Genomic DNA, 18,737 nt, shown 5'->3' with positions numbered 1-18,737 from the left:
GCGTTCGGTGGCTTTGTCATAGGCCCTTCGGTATATATATATATATATTTTTTTTTTTTCTGTGAAAAATTCTGTGATTCTGTGACATGAACATGGACTGTCTGCACGATTTGGAATGAATTCGATCATAATATTAAGAATTACCTTGAATTGTTAAAAAAAAAGTAACGAAGCATCGTTTGTACGTATACTCAGCAAAAAATACAGTCAAACCTCTTTTATTGCATGAGTTGTTTATTGCAAACCTCGTTTATTGCAATCCAAGATACTCGTCTATCGCAACTTCCACAATTCCCACCACTGATGGTCACATGTTCCGTATAGCCAATGGCAGCGCGGAAGCGAGAACGTATTGTAAGACCACCTTCCCTATACGTGGAGTGGTGTGGTCCTCTCTCGAGTTGCAATAGACGATGTGTTTACGTTTCGAAGAAGTTGCAATAAACGAGGTTTGGCTGCAATTGAAAAATACAATCTCCAAAAGTATTTTTGATTTAAAGTACAGCGCTTTCACTCGTTTATTTGTTAATTAGAAAATAAAAGGAATTTCTTAAATTCTGTAACTTGTTGGATATTATTTGCAAGGCGTATCTATGAGCTTTAATATAAATATTAATCGTTCAAACAAAACGGGAAGGTTTATTTTTGTTTAATAACAAAATTGCAAAGTTCGCTGTTAAATAAAAACAATTTTAATTCAAAAATTGACTGTCACACATCTTGTTGAAATTTAGTTGACTTTCATCTTTAAAAAGAAAGCTCAAATCGGATAAATATTGTATGCTCTAGACTCTAGACTAATCCGAATAAACTCCGACTCTTGGGATCGGAATCTCTGTCCATGAGTAGTAAATAGGGGGTTGTAGTTAAATTACGTAACGTGTTTTCCTTTAACTTACATCGTGGTATCCCTTTTGGGTTCATAGCAATATTCTTGCCTTTATTTCGAACAAAAGAAAAACGCGTCATGGCTCACACAACACAAGGCTTAGTCTACGAAACCCTGAAAAGAAAAAAAAAATATTTTTTACACACCTTCGCCTTTCTCCAATGAAGGAACATCAATCGACACAGTTCTGTAAGGTGCTTTCGTTCTTCCAGCGAACCTGGATTCCCGTTCTTGAGACAAGTCTGACGTCCATGGTGTTTGGAAATCTTGGGAAACCGTTGACGCCAAAGACTTTGCTAGCAAAGCGATTTTACTAGTGGGTTCATCAACTGTATTTTCGCTCTCCTTGGGCAATTTTTCAATAAGGAACATTAAAACGCGACGCAGGTCGGCTTCGGAGCTGTAGAGGAATGTTTGGTATCCAATGTCACCTCTGTATCCAAGTTCCTGTTGAAAGGCACGGGGATATTTTTTGTTTTATTTTGAAAAGTGCCTCATTTTTAGAATATAAATTCATTTTACCGAACAAGCCTGTGCTAGTGAGGCTCCGAGCCGAAAGCGTGCTGCCATGTTCACTGGCAACACGGACGACAAACCATGTCCAGGTCGTATTGTATCTAAGCATCTTACAGTTGCCTCTACTATTAATTCTGTATTGAAGCCACCTAAATTAGTTATGTTCTCTTCTATATCACTGAAAAAATTTATTTAATTTAATAAAGGAACAAAAATATTAAAAATCAAGAAGCAAATTTTTTAAATTTATGAGAAAATAATATCCGTGACGAGTTATGAAAAAACTTAAGGACATGTGATACTTAGAAAATTGTCGATTTCACCAATTTTAGGTTCCCCCGGCTTTTTTCCTAGAATAATAAATATTTTATCTTGAAAATTTGGGATAAGATAGCGAACATGCTAACGGACGTCCCCACACACTTTTTTTGTAAGTTAATTAAAAAAAGTTTTAATTTAGCAAAATGTGGTTAATTTGCATAGCGCTTAGGAAATAGTATCGATTTTTTCAGTGTTAGATTTCCGCGGCTTTTTTCCTAGGATAAGAAATATTTTTCCTTCAAAAACTGGGAAATGATAGCGAACATGCTAACGGACGTCCCTACACACTTGTTTGGTGTGTTTTTTTTTTATCAAAAAATTTGTGATATTGCTAACAACGTGCGTGTATATTTCGAGGTTATGTGTGTTACAATTCACCCGAGTGTTACTTCTAAACTACACAATATTTATGGCCGAAAACTTTGGACTTACAAATAAACATAGTAACTAATCTCCCGGAACTAAGCTTTCTTGCAGGCAATCAAAAAAGTTTATATTAAAATAATTTCCAGATTATCGGAAAAGTAGAGATGAAAAACGACGTAACCTCAAAATAATGCATATGCATACAATTTTTATTTAGCACAATAAAATTTTTTGTTATTATCCCTCAAAAAAGAGTCCGGGAACGTCCGTTATGATATTTTATAGCACCTCTGAATTCAGTTTTTAAACATTTTCATTTTTGTGGAAAAAAATCCGGGGAAACTGTAAGTATCACATGCCCTTAAGAGATTTAAGCTAATATTTAAAATTCGAGCATTCCAAACAAACATATAGTTCACAGACAATTAAAGTGATTCTAAGTTTAGATTTTTTAAACAATTCGGAATTTGATTGATCATTTAACTTTAAGGATGTTGGAAATGGGCGTACAAAAATTGCGAAATCTATAAAACACTCAAAACTTACCTGCGGCCGATGATAATTCATTTTGAAGGTTTTAAAAATGCATTTTGAAGATTTTCCCGACCCCGAAAAGGGTTTCACGGTTGTGGTATGTGAGCTTACCATCTATTTTTTCGAGAAAAAAAACGGGTAACTGCTAAATAATGAGAGTAAAGTGGTTCAGCAAACGACGTGAATTGAGCAGGAAGGCGACTCACAGCTGTTCGCGTTGATAGCTTAAGGGCATGTGATACTTAGAAAATTGTCGATTTTACCAGTTTTAGGTTCCCCCGGCTTTTATTCTAGAAAAATAAATATTTTGTCTTAAAATTTTGAGAAATGATAGCGAACATGCTAACGGACGTCCCCACACACTTTTTTTGTAGGTTAATTAAAAAAAGTTTTAATTTAGCAAAATGTGATTAATTTGCATAGCGCTTAGAAAATAGTATCGATTTTTTCAGTGTTAGATTACCCCGGCTTTTTTCCTAGGATAAGAAATATTTTGCCTTCAAAATCTGGGAAATGATAATAATTTTTGATATTGCTAATAACGCATGTGTATATTTCGAGGTTATATGTGTTACAATTCACCCGAGCGTTACTTCCAAACTACACAATAGTTTTGGCCGAAAACTTTGGACTCACAAATAAGCATGGTAACTAATCTCCCGGAACTAACCTTGTTCGCAGGCAATCAAAAAAGTTTATTTCATAAATAATTTCCAGATTATCGGAAAGGCAGAGATGAAAAACGACGTAACCTCAAAATAATTCATATGCATAAAATTTTTATTTAGCACAATAAATTTTTTTGTTATTATCCCTTAAAAAAGAGTCCTGGGACATCCATTATGATATTTTATAGCATCTCCGAATTCAGTTTTTTAAAATTTTCGTTTTTGTGGAAAAAAATCCGGGGAAACTGTAAGTATCACATGCCCTTAACCGTAGTCCAGAGCTGCCAGATCGTAGATGAAATTTATCTCCACATACCTATCATTTGGGAGCCGCAAAACAGAAGGTGCATGATTACCGCTGTGAGTTCGTGTATAGCCGAAAATGCACGATTCGACTTCGGTTTCTGCTGTGCGATGATTGCCGATCTTAAAGCTTCAGAAGACTTCGATGGTCTTCTATTTATATCTCAATCCCCATTTGAAAGAAATGGAAGAAATTGGCGAATTCAATGTTTCGCGTGATTCTTCATTTCATGCATGAATCGATTTTGAGGTTATGTTTTTCAGTTGTATATAGTATGAATATTATTACTATTATATATATTATTAATGTTAATATTATAATTATAAAATATAACATTAATTTTAATTAATATTTGTATCACTTTTAATAGAAATAGTTAAACTTTCAACAAAAAACCATTAGTTTTCTGCAAAAAAATTTGAAAAAAATACAAAAATTAAAAAAAATTGGTTAAATTTGTTTTAAACAAAATATTAAAATTTTTAAACAAAAAATTAAATTTTTATCCAAAAGGCTGAATTGTATATAAAAAAAGGCATTTTTAAGGAAACACATGAACTTTGCACAAAAAAATTTATTTCCCACCAAGTCTAATTTTCTATACAAAAATTAATGTTTAATCATAGTCAAATTTTCGAAAAAAAGATTATTTTTTTTGTACTTAAAAGAAATTAATTTTTAGGCAAAAACAAAACAAAAATTCTACAAAATAGTTAAATTTTCAGAAAAGGAATTTTTTCAACTAAATTGATAGATCATCAACCATAAAAAAACTAAATTTTTAACAAAGCAGTTCCACTTTCAACCAGAAAATAGAAAAAAAAATAGTTAAAATTCTTTGAAATTGCTTTAAATGATTGAAATTAATTGAAAATTCCTTGAAATGTTTTAAAACATCCTAAACTATTTAAAATCCTTTCAAATCTCTCGAAATTTTCAAAAGCTCTTGAAAATTTCTTGCAATTTTAAAAATACTCTAAAATATTTTAAATCCTTCAAAATCTCATACTAAGTTATTGAAATAAATTGAAAATTCCTTGTAATCTAGTAAAATATCCTGAGATATAATTATATTAATTAATTATAATTATAATTATAGTAATTGTATTAATATAATTAATATAATAACAATTATATTAATATATTAATAATTATATTAATTATAATAATTATACAATTGTAGAATTATATATATATTTTTAAGGGTATTTTTAAAATTTCAAGGAATTTTCAAGAGTTTTCAAAAAATTTTAAAGGACTTCAAATATTTGAGGATGCTTAAAAAGATTTCAATGAATTTTCAATTCATTTTTATAATTTAATGGAATTTTAAAGAACTTTAACAATTATAGCAGGGTTGTTAAAAAAAACTTCAAAGTACCTTAGAAATGTTTAAAAGATGTCGAGGGATTTCAAAAGATTTTAAAGGACTTTCAATATTTTAGGATGTTTTAAAACATTCCAAGGATTTTTCAAATAATTTTAATAATTCAAAGCAATTTCAAATAATTTGAACTATTTTTTTCAACTTTTCTGGTTGAAAGTGGAACTGCTTTGTTGAAAATTTAGTTTGTTTTTGGTTAAATTTTTATTGTTTTAAAATTTTTCTGTTTTCTAAATTTCATTCTGAAATAATTTCATTTATAAATTGTCCAATTGAAAAAAAATACATTTAAATTTTGAACGCATTCAATTTATTTATGATCATTATTAAGTTTTTACAAATAAACTTCCAAGTTTACGATTGTAAAATTGAAAACTTGAAATCCATCGAGTTGAAAAGTATTCTTATTGAATAGTTGAAAATTATCAAAGCTTTGAATTTTTATTTATTCCATTTTCAAAACTCTAATCTACAAACATTTCAATATTGCACATTTTGAAACTTTTCTCTTTTTTAAATTTCAATCTGAAACTTTACAAAATTTCAAAATATTTTAAAGTATTTTAAATATTTGAGGATGTTTTATAAGATGACAATGAATTCTCAATTATTTTAAAAAATTTAAATCAATTTCAAGGAATTAACAAATTTTTAGAAGGCTTATTTTTTTAAATTCCAAAGTAATTTCAAAATCCTAAAAAAATCCTAGGCACTTCAAAAGATTTTGAAGGACTTGAAAATTTTTAAATATTCCAAGGAATTTTCATTGATTACAGTGATTTAATATGATATTTTAAAGGATTTGAAATATTTCAGGGAATTTTCAAAATTTCAAGGAATTTTCAAGAGATTTAAAAAATTTCAAGCGATTTCAACAGATTTTTAAGGATTTTAAATATTTGAGGATGTTTTAAAAGATTTCAAGGAATTTTCATCCTATGGTGGTTTTATCTGAGATTTTGAAAGATTTAATATATTTTAGGAAATTTTAATAGATTGAAAGGAATTTTTAATTTATTTGAATAATGTAGTATGGGATTGTAAAAGATTTGAAATATTTTAGGGTATTTTTGAATTTTCAAGGAATTTTCAAGAGATTTCAAAGTATTTTAAAGGATTTTATATATTTGAGGATGTTTAAAAAGATTTCACTAAATTTTTAATTCATTTTTATAAATTAAAGGAATTTCAAAGAATTTTAATAATTATAGCAGGGTTGTTTGAAAAAACTCCAAAGTACCTTAAAAATCTTTAAAAGATGTCAAGATTTTTCAAAAGATTCCGAAGAATTTTCAATTGATTATAGTAATTTAATATTAGATTTTAAAGGATTTGATACATCTCAGGATATTTTAATAGATTCCAAGGAATTTTCAATTGATTTCAATAATTTAGTATGAGAATTTAAAGGATTTAAAATATTCTAGGGTATTTTTAAAATTGCAAGAAATTTTCAATAGCTTTGAAAAATTTCAAGAGTAATTCAAAAAGTTTTAACTATTTTTTTTGGTTGAAAGTGGAACTGACTTGTTAAAAATTTAGTTTTTTTTTTGGTTGATGATTTATCAATTCAGTTGAAAAAAATTCTTTTCTGAAAATTTAATTACTTTGTAGAATTTTTGTTTTGTTTTTGCCTAAAAATTAATTTCTTTTAAATACAAAAAAATTAATCTTTTTTGTCGAAAATTTGACTATGATTAAACATTAATTTTTGTATAGAAAATTAGACTTGGTGGGAAATAAATTTTTTTGTGCAAAGTTCATGTGTTTTCTTAAAAATGCCTTTTTTCATATACAATTCAGCCTTTTGCATAAAAATTTAACTTTTTGTTTAAAAATTTAAATATTTTGTTTAAAATAAATGGAACGTTTTAAAATATCCTAAAAATTTTTAATCATTTAAAATCTCTTGAAGGAATTCCGTTTTCGGCATAAAAGCGTAAAGTAGTGGGAATTGTTGATGCTGAGATTTTCTGATATTGTGGTGAACTTTGAGGTGAGCAGATTGTGGAAGTGTGTAGAATGGTGTGGATGTGAGAGATGAATTGAGGGATGGTGAGATTGGAAAGGGGAGATAGATATTTTGGAAGATTGAGACAGATTTATGTGGAAGTTAAGGTTAGGTTGTTTGAAGATTTGTGACAGGGTGGGAGAACTGTATTGATCAGATTGATAGTAGCAGGGTTGGGTAGCGGCAAAGAAAGGCGAGACAGGTACCAGACAGCGAAGGTAGATAGAGGTAGGGTAGCATAGAAGCCGGGAAAGTTGGAATTTGATTCATGGCTAGCGGAGCGATTATTTCCGCGGCAGAAACAGATTTAGAGCAGGAAGTGTTCAGTACGCCGAAAGATGAGATCAAGGAAAGGAAGGCAAGAGGGTAGTATAAGAAAACTATAGAAAAGGAGAGATTAAGAGCAAAAAGCGTAGGTTCAATTGAAGCTTTTATCAAAAGAAAGAGAGGGGAGAGGGAAAGCAGTGGAGAGAAGGAAGATAACGGTGCGACCGTAAAATATCAAAAAATGTTTAGATCGCCGCCAAAAAAGCGGAGTTTGGTAGCGAAGAGTGATAATAGTAAGGGGGCTAACAGAAGCGGAGATAAACGTGAAGTTCAAATGAAAGAGGAAAAACTAAAGGAAATTCCAGTAGTGATGATAGACGTAATGGAGATTTATGAAGAAAAGCAGGAGAAAAGGGGAGAGGAATTAAAGAAGGAAATTAGGCGGGAAACAGCTGAAGTTAAGAAAGAAATAAAAAAAATGGGAAGAAATCAGGCGAAAGTTAAAAAAGAGGATGCAATCATTAGAGCAAAAACTAGAGAAACAGGCAGAAGATAATAATAAAAAGGTAGAGGAGATGCGAGGTAGAATGAAGAAACTTGAAAGCTCGAACCGGGATTGTGGTGGGCTAGGAGCGGGAATAAGGAGATGGAAAGGCTGAGAAAAATAGAACAAAGAATAGAAAGGAAAGAGAGGGAGGAAAGAAAATTAAACATAGTGATAAAGGGTAAAAGATTTGAGGGAAAGGAGCTAAAGGAAAGGGTGGAAAAAGTGCTAAAAAGGATTGATGCTAAGATAGAGACAGGGGAAATGCGAAATGTAGGAGGGGAAGAGCGAAGAGGGGAGATAATGGTACTGGTGAAACTAAAGAAATAGGAACATAAGAGAGAGGTGATCACAAAGAAGAGGTTATTATATGGTAGTCCACAGAGAATAGAGGATGATTTGACATGGGTAGAAAGGAAGATGCAGTATAAATTAAGGAAAATAGCGGAAGAGGAAAGAAAAAAGAGAAAGAGAACATGGGTTAAGTCTGGGAGAATACAGATAGACGGAGTATGGTAAGATTGGGATTAGGCAAGGAAACAGATAGTAAGAAATGAGGCGCAGGGAAACTATGAGATGAAGGAACGGGAGGTAGGAAAATAAGAAATAGTAAGAAGGAAAAAAGGGGGAGAAACGAAAGCAGGGAAGAATGGAAGATTTGTTACTGGAATATAGCAGGATTGGAGAGAAAGGATAGGGAGGTAGGAAAATAAGAAATAGTAAGGAAAAAAAGAGTAGAAACGAAAGTAGGGAAGAATGGAAGATTTGTTATTGGAATATAGCAGGCTTGGAGAGAAAGGATAGGGAGTTTATGAGAAATTTGACACAATGGGATATAGTCATAATGATGGAGACGTGGCTAGATGAGAAGGGATGGGAAAGAGTAAGGGGAAGATTACCAAGAGGTTACAAGTGGCAAGTGCAAAATGCAAAGAGGAAGAATAAAAAGGGCAGAGCAATGGGAGGAATGGTAATGGGAGTAAGGAATGAATGTATAACAGGGAAAGATAAGAAAGGCAGGAAAGAACAAAAAGAAGGATTAATAGTAGAAGAGGTAATGATGGGAGGAGAGAACTGGAAGGTAGTGGGGCTTTATCTGAACGGTGATATGCAGGAGAAAGCAGAGGAGATGAAAGAAATGATTGAAGAAAATAAAGAAGAGATTAGGCTGATAATAGGTGGGGATTTAAATGCGAGAACAGGAGACAGGGGAGGAAGGGAATGGGGAGAAGAGAGAGGAACAAAATCCAAAGATACGGTACTAAATGGAAAGGGAAGAAAGTTGTTGAAGAGCTTGGAGGAGTTGAGATGATATATTTTAAACGGAAATATAGAAGGAGATAAGAAAGGAGAATATACATACTCAGGAGTTGAAAGGGATACGGTAATTGATTATGTGATAGTGGATGATGAGGTAAGAGAGAAGGTTAAGAAACTAGAGGTAAGTGAATATATTGATACGGATCACTTTCCCTTAATAGTGATATTAGAGGGACAAAAAAACAACAGCAATATGAGTAAAAAGGAAGCAAATGTAAAAACTGTAGGAAAGTGTTGATCAAGGGAAGGAAAATAACAGTTTAGAGAAAAAGTCAGAAATATCAAAATGGGAGAGGGAAATGTAGACGAGGAGATGGAAAAAATGATAGGAGAAATAAAAATAGGATTAGAGTGGACAAAAAAATGAAATTAGTAAAGGAGGGGATTGGAAGTGGGTGGGATGAGGACTGTTAAGAGAAAAAAGGTCAGAAAGGAATTAAGAAAGTAGAGAAAAGAAAAAAGTAATGGGGAAGAATATAGGGAAAAAAAGAAAGAGTGTACTAAGTTGTGTTATAAAAAAAAGAGGAAGAGAATAAAAGGTTTGAGGAAGAGACGGAGAAGGCTAGGCCGGAAGAAGAGGTATGGAAGGTAGTAAATAGAGAAAGAAAAAGAGTAAACCAAGATATTGAAACGATAGAATGGAAGAAATATTTTTTGGATTTGCTAGGAGGAGTAGAGAGAAAAGTTATGAAGGGAGGAAAATATGGTAGAGAAAGAGATGAGGAAGACGATATATGAAGGGAAGAAATAGTTAAGGTTTTAGGAATAATGAAGGATAGAAAGGCACCTGGTATAGATGAGATTCCAAATGAAGTATGGAAATATGAAGGGGAGGAACTAGACGAATGGGCATGGATAATGTGTAATAGATTATGGAGAGGGGAGGGGTGGCCAGAGTTATGGAAAGAAGGAGTAGTTATACTAATAGTAAAGAAAGGCAAAGGAGAGCAGGTTAAAGATTATAGAGAAAGATAATTAATAGAAAGATGGAGGATGATTGAGGAATCAAAATACAATAAATGGTATAAGATGATAAAAAAGGAAGGGGTGCCAAAGTATTTAGAAAAGGGATGGGGAGAGAGAAGGTGGAACATAAAACCAAGATTTAGATTGGAAAACGAGGTAAGGGAGGGGATGTACTGGGAAAAAAAGAGAACGGAAAAAGTAGAATATGTGAATGGGAGGAGGAAACATGGGAGCATGTATGGGAAGGTTGTAGGAGAGGAATGGAAGATAAAGGAAGCTGGCAAGAAAATGTGGTTAAGATTCTAGGGGAAGATGGATTAGGAGAAGAATGGATGAAGGAGTTGGAGGGTGTTAGAGGAGCGAATGAAAGAGAATGAAAGAATGCACGTGAAAAAAGGCAAATAGAGGTATAAAAAAGTAAAAGAAAAAGGAAACAGAGGTCGCTTAGATGACAAGCGTAAACATTGTAAGTAATGATAAGGTAAAAGTTAAGTAGACTAAGATGCGTTTGCGTTCTCATGCTCTTTCTCTCTCTCTCTCTCTCGCTTGCACTCTCGCTTTCGTTCGATCGCTCACTCGTTTGCTAATAAGTCCTAAATCGCGCTATCGCAGGAAATAGAGATAAGGAACTAGATATAACACTTTATGTAGATAGTTGTAAATAATTGTATATATAGAAAGGATAAGATTGTAAAAAATATATAGGTATAAGCGGAAAGATTGCAAGGAATGGAAGAAATGTAAACCCTTAGGGGACACATTATGAATAAAGAAGAAAACTCTTGAAAATTCCTTGAAAATTTAAAAATGTCCTGAATTATTTCAAATCCTTTAAAATCTCATATTAAATTATTAAGATCAATTGAAAATTCCTTGAAACCTATTAAAATATCCTAAAATATAACAAATCCTTTAAAATCTCATATTAAATTACCGTCATATTGTAATAAATTGAAAATTCCTTGGAATCTTTCAAAATTTCCTTAAATCCTTCCAAATATTTCGAAATATCTAGAATATTTTTTAGAGATTTCTAAAGTACTTTAGAATTTTTGAAAATAACCCTTCTTAATTTTTTTTTAATTCTTTGAAATTACTTTAAATTATAAAAATAAATTGAAAATTCCTTGACATCTTTTAAAACATCTTCAAATATTTAAAATCCTTAAAAATCTTTTGAAATTTCTTGAAATTGTTTAACGTTTCAGATTGAAATTTAGAAAACTTTGGAACATTTTGGAAGGGTTATTTTTTTAGATTTTAAAGTACTTTGGAAATTTAAAAAAAAATTCTAGGTATTTCAAAAGATTTTGATGGCTTTGAAAAATTTGACAGAATTTTTAAAGGTTCCAAGGGACTTTCAATTGATTACAAAAATTTTTTATGAGATTTCAAAGGATTTGAAATATTTTAGGGTATTTTTAAAATTTGAAGATATTTTCAAGAATTTTAAAAAATTTCAAGAGATTTCACAAGATTTTTAAGGGTTTTAAATATTTGAAGATGTTTTAAAAGATGCCAAGGAATTTTTAATTGATTACAGTAATTTAATATGAGATTTTAAAGAATTTGATATATTTTAGCATATTTTAATAGATTTCAAGGAGTTTTCAATTGATTTCAATTATTTAAAATAAGATTTTAAAGGATTTAAAATATTTTTGGGTATTTTTTAAATTTCAAGGAATTTTTAAGAGCTTTAAAACATTTCAAGAGATTTCAAACGATTTTAAAGCATTTGAAATATTTGAGGATGTTTTAATAAATTACAAGGCATTCACTCTCACATTTCTTGCGGGAGAAAATGAGATAACAAATCACAGTGCGCATGTCCCCCTCCTTGTGAGCATTGGGTTTAAACGCCTAAATCTGTCAATAAATGTACAGTTAGCGCAGTATGCACCGGGTGTGTTTCACCGCTTGCGCACCAGTATGCGCGATCATCATGGAGCATGCGCGTACTGGAGCGCAGGCTAATTTAGCGGTGGAACGCACTCACTGTTGGTAACAGTCGCATCCGTCTTGGCGGGAATTTTAAATTAGAATAAAAATGCAACTTGTGTTTTTTTCGAAATTGTTTATTTACATGTCTTACTTGGTCTCGGAAAAAGAAAACTATGGCAAGTGATAAAAGGATGCCGCCGTGAACTCTCTGATAATAATTGATAATAATTTTTCAATCAAAAATAATTTATTTAAATATTTACACATCTTGTTATGGTATAACGTGCAAAACACATATGGAAGTAGCGCATTAGGTAGAATCGTATTAATAAGATAAATACTGTGCAACCTATTCTCTCATGATGGAACACTGATATTACTCGAATTCCCAGGATATATTCTCTATTTTAATTTATTTTATACATTGAATCTCTCCGAGTGCAATATCTCGACATCTAAGAATAATAAATGATTGCGAATAAGGACGTAGACAATAGTTTGCGAAAAGTAAGCGCCGGTAATGCTTATTTGTTGCAAAATTTTCCTGCAAAAAAATTGTTATTAAATTCGACGTCTGCTGTGTATAATAATTTCTATTCTATATTTCGATATCTAAAGGAGGATGATTTTTAAATGTCTGCAAAGATCTGAAGATATTTTTATATTAAATTAGAAATTTACATTTCCCCGCAAGACATTCAAATAATAATTTTCTCTCTAGCAATAGCAAATTTTTGTGAGGCTTCTGAGTGTACCCTTCGGGGGGCGTTTTAAATTCTAGGAATTCGAGTAATATTAGTGTTCTATCAAGCGAGAATAGGTTGTACAATACTTAACTTATTCATACGATTCTATGTAAAATGCCATCAACTTCCACATGTATTTTGCACGTTACAACATAAGAAGATATGTAAATATTTCAATAAAAAATTTTTTAATAGAAAAATTATGATCGATCATTATCAGCGAGTTCACGGCGGCGTCCGTTTATCACTTGCCACAGTTTGCCTATTCCAATGCCCAGTAAAATATGTCAATAAACAATGACCGACAGTGCATTTTTGGAAGTACAATCAAGTACGGCTGAGCTATGAAAACTAACAGCAGTGAGTCGCCTTCCTGCTCAATTTACGTCGTTTGCTGAACAACTTTACTCTAATTTTTTAGCAGTTAATCGATTTTTTCGATAAAATCGATAGTAGGTGCATATGCTATAACCGCGAAACCCCTTTCGGGACCGGGAAAACCTTCGAAAAGTATATTTATAATACCTCGAAACCGAAGTATCATTGGCCGCTGGTTTTTGTGCGCCCTGTTTCACCAGCCTTAATATCATATGATTTATAAAAGAGTTGCCCAGTGAGGGGAAATAGACTCAATCATTACATGTTCAAGTTTCACCACCACTTCCCTCTTCGCGAGCCCAGAAACTTGGGGGAGGGGGGGGGGTCGCTCTCGTGAAGTTAAATGAGTAGAGGTCGATGGCGGTGTAAAAACCCTATCTGGCATTTGAGCAATATCGACGAAACTTCCCCTCAGTGGGCAGACCCGATGGAAAATAGACATAAGGAGACCAAAATAATGTCAAAGATACTAGGTCCTAGACTAGATACGGCATGAGATAAGTTGCACCACATACCGGTAGTTAACACAGCAGAGAAGTTTGTGGTTTTGCATATATATATATAGTCAGTTCGGTTTTGATTCCTCTAGAATCAAACCGAAGGGCCTATGACAAAGCCACCGAACGAGTCCTCGGGTTGCGGATAGAGGATCCCTGTACCAAGGGTTTCTGCTGAATATGGTAAAAAAAATAAATAGGCAGTCGCGGACAATTGCCCAGGGGTGGTCCCGAAGGAATTAACCCCCAAGCGGAGGTGTGGAAACCGTGCCGAAAGTTGAATGGCACCTGGGTGAGGTGTCTAGAATGGTGACTCTGGGATACCGGGCGACCTCTCAGAGTACTCAGCCTTATCCTTGCATGCGGGGCTCTACAAGGATGGACGAATCCCTTTCCCTAGCTTCTCGTGGGAACAGCAATGACAACACCAAACATAGTTGTAGTAAGTGCGGTTCAAAACAACAGAACGCGCAGGGTTCCTGGCAATGGGTCGGCCAACAATGCCGACCAATCTAGAGCTGGAGGAGCCAAAGAAAATGGATTCAATGCGATGGATCGGCGGGATCTCGCGACCTTTGGGTGGACGGAGCACTGAATCACGACTTGCTAGAGTGCTACGATGCGATTGTGGTCCCTGAACGGGGTTACATGGCACGGCTGCCTGTTCTGTGATGCGAGAAACACCCGGAGCTATCGCACTTTTCGCAGCAACGTCTGCGAAACCATGCTGAACTACTCCGAAAAAGGGGCTATATAAGCGGAACGCCTACTCTACCACAGCTAGAACAAGCCGGCAACTGAGAAAGAGAGGCGATACTAAGACCAACAGCGGGCAGGCATCCAATAGAGGAAGAGCGATGCTTTACGACCTGGAGAAACATCAACACCAAGGTTTCTTTTAAGCCTGAAGATTTGGCTGAAATGGATGACGAGCTTCGTGGACATTTTCCCGGAGAATCCGACCTCTGGGCTATCAATTATTGAATGTATAATGCAGCCAGAGCTTTGGCCGATGCGAACCGTAAAACAAAACCAACGGTTGATCATAAGACCAAAAGACGAATGCATCGACTTACCATAAAGATAGGCTGGGCAAGACAGTACGCGTCCCGTATTCCGTGTGTGATTGACTACATCACATCTGGCAGAAATTTTACCGCCAAGCTTCGAAAGTTTGCGCGCGAACTCCGGACCCGTTATCACACACTTAAAAAGTCAAAGCTGCTGACCATTAGGCAGCATATTGTTGAGAAAATACGGATACTATTTGACGCTAAGAGATGTCTAGAGTGGAGGGAGAGGTGGGTCAGAGAAAATCAACAGTTTCTCTCTGACCCATCTCGACTCTTCCAAGACCCTCCAGTTACTGTCGAACACCCACCCAAACCAGAGAAGGTCGAAGTATTTTGGAGAGAAGTCTACTGAGTGTAGCATAGACTGGACGAAGACTCAGAAAATATAAAAAGCTTCAAGGAGTTATGTGTTGCCCTCATAACACCTAATACAGAATGCCCACCCATCGCTACCGAGATGAAAAAAGTATTAAGAGGGATGAAGAACTATTCCGCATCGGGACAAGATTGTATCAAAACATCATAACTTGTCTGAACTTACTTTATAAGATATTCACAGCTATCCTAAATGATAGAATTGTTCGGGCAATTGAATCTGTGTGGCCAGAAATGTGTGAACAACGAGGCTCAAAGAAAGGCGTAGCCGGATGTCGGGAGAACCTGCTCATCGATAGATGTGTCTGCAAAAATGCAGCATTCTACCAGCGTGACCTATCGATGGCCTGGATTGATTATCGGAAAGCTTTCGATTCGACCTCCCATAGACTTATCATCTGTCTTTTGGAAGTCTTAAAGGTTCATCCGCAAATAGTTAGGTGCATAGAGAGATTGAACAAAAGCATGCATCTTAAGTCTTCCGTTCTGCGACTGTACATCTCACGCCGTCAAGGTGGTCGCGGAATATTGAGTTTTGAATGTCTTGACAACAGGATTATTCTGGGTACAGCACATAGAGGTGCAAATAGAAGAGACCCTCTTCTTAAAATGGTCAGGAATCACGAAGAAGTGGGCAAAGTAGCGTTTCTGAACAAAGCAGCGGAATAGGCTGCTGAAACACTCGGACTTTACTTCAGTATTAGGGGTGAGCAAAATGCACCATATCTTATCAATCTCGAGTACTCATTCCTGAAAGCGCGGATTAAGAAAGCACAAGAAAAAAACTTTCGTGAACAGCTCCTCGATAAGAGGATGCACGGTATCTTCCACAGAAATGTGAAGGATCAGTCAATGTCTTGTGAGCTAACGTTTGCTTTCCTTAAATCGCCCGGATTGAAGTCTGGTACGGAGGGTTTCATTTTTGCATGCCAAGGCGGTGTCATTTCCACCTTAACATACCGTCGCCACATTTTGAGCCAAGACATTCCTGATGATAGCTGCAGGGCGTGCCATGCACACGCAGAGCATTTAGCTCACATACTATCTAGTTGCCCAACTCACGCGGGAACGACCTATATTCAAAGGCACAATGCGGCACTGAGAGTGCTTTATTACCATCTCTGTCACTCTTACGGCATTAACCTTAATATCGCTCTTCTAAATGCTCCTAGGGAAATCGAGTCTATTGTCGAGAATGGGAAGTGCCGCATATACTGGAACTTTATATTCTCGACAATTATTTCCGTTGCTCACTTGAGGTCTGACATGGTTCTTCTTGACTTCGAGAAGCAAACCATGTTCGTTACCGAATTTTCGGCACCAGCTGACAAAAACTTCTTAGAGTACACGAGGCTTTTTCTGGATCGTCGTATTGATTCCTTTACAGACTGTAACCACCTATCTCAAGGTCGTGAAACGTGGTTGTGCCTGAAATTTTACCGCGAATTCGCTGGGAGCGGGTGCAATTTTTCAGATTAGCAACCGCTCCCGGCGAAATCCTGCGGTTGTCCTTATGACAAATTTTTAATTACACACACACACACACACACACACACACACACACGCAAAGATAAAAGGGCCTAGATACATTTTCGACTATATCGAGGTGCTGCTCTCTTCAACTTTTCACCGTTTCTATGGCAACCGCGTCCTCCTAGCTAGCTAGCGACGGGGCGGGGCCGAGGCGCACACCGAAAATTGTTCAATTCCAAACCGAACGTGATTTTCTGTTTCTCGTTCTCGCGTTCGCCATCACTATAGCAATCTTTGCTATAGTTGAGTCGGGTGGCTGACTCTGTACGGCCTGTAAGCCAAAAATGTTATGAACACTGAATTACCTAATTATATTCAAATGTAAGAGAGTATAAAAATATTCTATTTATTATTATTTTGAAATTTCGAGACAATAAATAAATGTAAAAAATTCTTTTCGTACTTTAGAATTTTAGTGAAATTTATAAAATAATTTTTAAAAACTAATCTAAAAATTAAATAAAATATAGTTAAATTCCAAATTAAACAGAATTTAGTTGAATTTAAAATTTAAATAAATTTTTGCTGAATTTAACATTTAAATGAAATTTAGGTGAATTTAAGAATCAAATGAAGTTTAGATAAATTAAATTAATTTCTCGTCTGGTTTCTTTTAAAAGAGAAATTTTCAAGATACAAAGTAAATAAGTTTTAAAACCATTCTATTCGTACTTTAAGATTTATTGTAGTGCAATTTTCAAAAAGTGAATACATTTTAGTTAAATTCAAAATTTAAGTAAAATTTAGTTGAATTTAAGTAAATTTCAGTTAAAATTGTAGATGTTGAATGGTGTTAAATGGTGTTAAATTTAAGTACCCCTTATTATACATACCTCTTATCCCTTATTTATATAATAATTAGTTAAATTCCACAAAAAAAACTCAGGAAAGTAATTAGGACTCTTAGTTATAAAGTATTTGGTTTGAAACTTTTTAGAAGTCGACAATGTCAAAATATAAAAGGAAGCGTTTAAACTTCAGTAAAACTATGTTGCATGGAAATACTTTATTATTTCACAATTTTATTTCAAATTAGAATTATGTTAGCAATTAAATAATTATTCCATTCAAAATTATTCACTTTAAAAAATTGGATTATAACTTCAAAGCCTTTAAAATTAAAAGGTTTTAAATGAGAGAAATTTGAAATGAAAACAATTGAAATTACAATGTAATTATTTTCCTTTGGAAGCGTTAAAATAAAATAATAATTATTCAAAGAAACTAGTTTATAAATTAAATATTCATAATCTCAGTATTTGTAAAATTTCGAATATTCTTAGACTATAACGTGTCAATTCAAATTATTTAATTTCAAACATTTTAAATTAAATCACGTATGATTCGGAAATACATTTTTTGCAGCTTTAGGATATAAATAATTTAAAGCTGCAAAAAGCAGATTATTCGATGTCAAACCTCGTGAAAAATTGGAATAAATGTAAAGCCTTTGAAATCGAAAACTTTTTATAAGGAGATGAATTTTAAATTGAAAGGTTTTAATATATTTTCAATTTAAAACATTCAAATTGAGTAATTTTATAGAAAGAAATTTCAAGAATTGCATTATTTGATTTTTTTTTCATAGATTTGATAAATCAAAAATGCAAGCATTAATATTTGTTAAATTTTCAATATGCCTCAAGTATAACCTGATAAATTCAAATTATTAAATTTTGAAAGTTTTGAATTGAAAATTGGAATGCAGAATTTTAAATGTTTGTATTTGTGGATTATCATATTTTGAAGGCCATTAATCTAAGTCTAATCAAGTTAGAAGGCTTACAGTTGTCAATTTTACGATATTAAACCCTTAAATTCAAAACCAAATTAAATTTCAATGTAAAAATTTTTATTTGTTGAAAATTTGATTCTTAAATTCAGATTTTTTAAAATGCTTTACATTTTTAATTTTACACTTTCAAATCTTTTTTTAAATTTGAATGATCGACAAAAAAATATTACATTTTAGTAGACACCCCTTTTTTATGTAAAAAAGATTAATTTAGGAAATGCCCCGTGCGCCAAGGTAAACCATCTGTCGAGAGGGAAAAATGGGTTAAGCCAAATCTACTGTTTGTGTGAAGAAACTCACTATCTT

The 18,737-nt window shown here is 33.4% G+C and overlaps 1 protein-coding gene across 1 annotated transcript in view; it reads right to left on the bottom strand.

Moving 5' to 3' along the window:
* Nucleotides 1-18,737, bottom strand: part of LOC117172284 (coiled-coil domain-containing protein 22 homolog) — a 63,098-nt gene that overhangs the window by 27,335 nt on the left and 17,026 nt on the right. The window contains exons 2-3 of the mRNA XM_033360040.1: nucleotides 1,412-1,583; nucleotides 1,036-1,336 (exon numbers count right to left, since the gene is read on the bottom strand). Coding sequence (XP_033215931.1) covers nucleotides 1,036-1,336; nucleotides 1,412-1,583 — 473 coding nt within the window. The remainder of the gene's footprint in view (nucleotides 1-1,035; nucleotides 1,337-1,411; nucleotides 1,584-18,737) is intronic.

Source organism: Belonocnema kinseyi, chromosome 5 (assembly GCF_010883055.1).
Source record: "Belonocnema kinseyi isolate 2016_QV_RU_SX_M_011 chromosome 5, B_treatae_v1, whole genome shotgun sequence".
Taxonomy (NCBI): Eukaryota; Metazoa; Arthropoda; class Insecta; order Hymenoptera; family Cynipidae; genus Belonocnema; species Belonocnema kinseyi.
The sequence above is the reverse complement of the archived record's forward strand: the minus strand, read 5'-3'. Positions and strand labels throughout refer to the sequence as shown.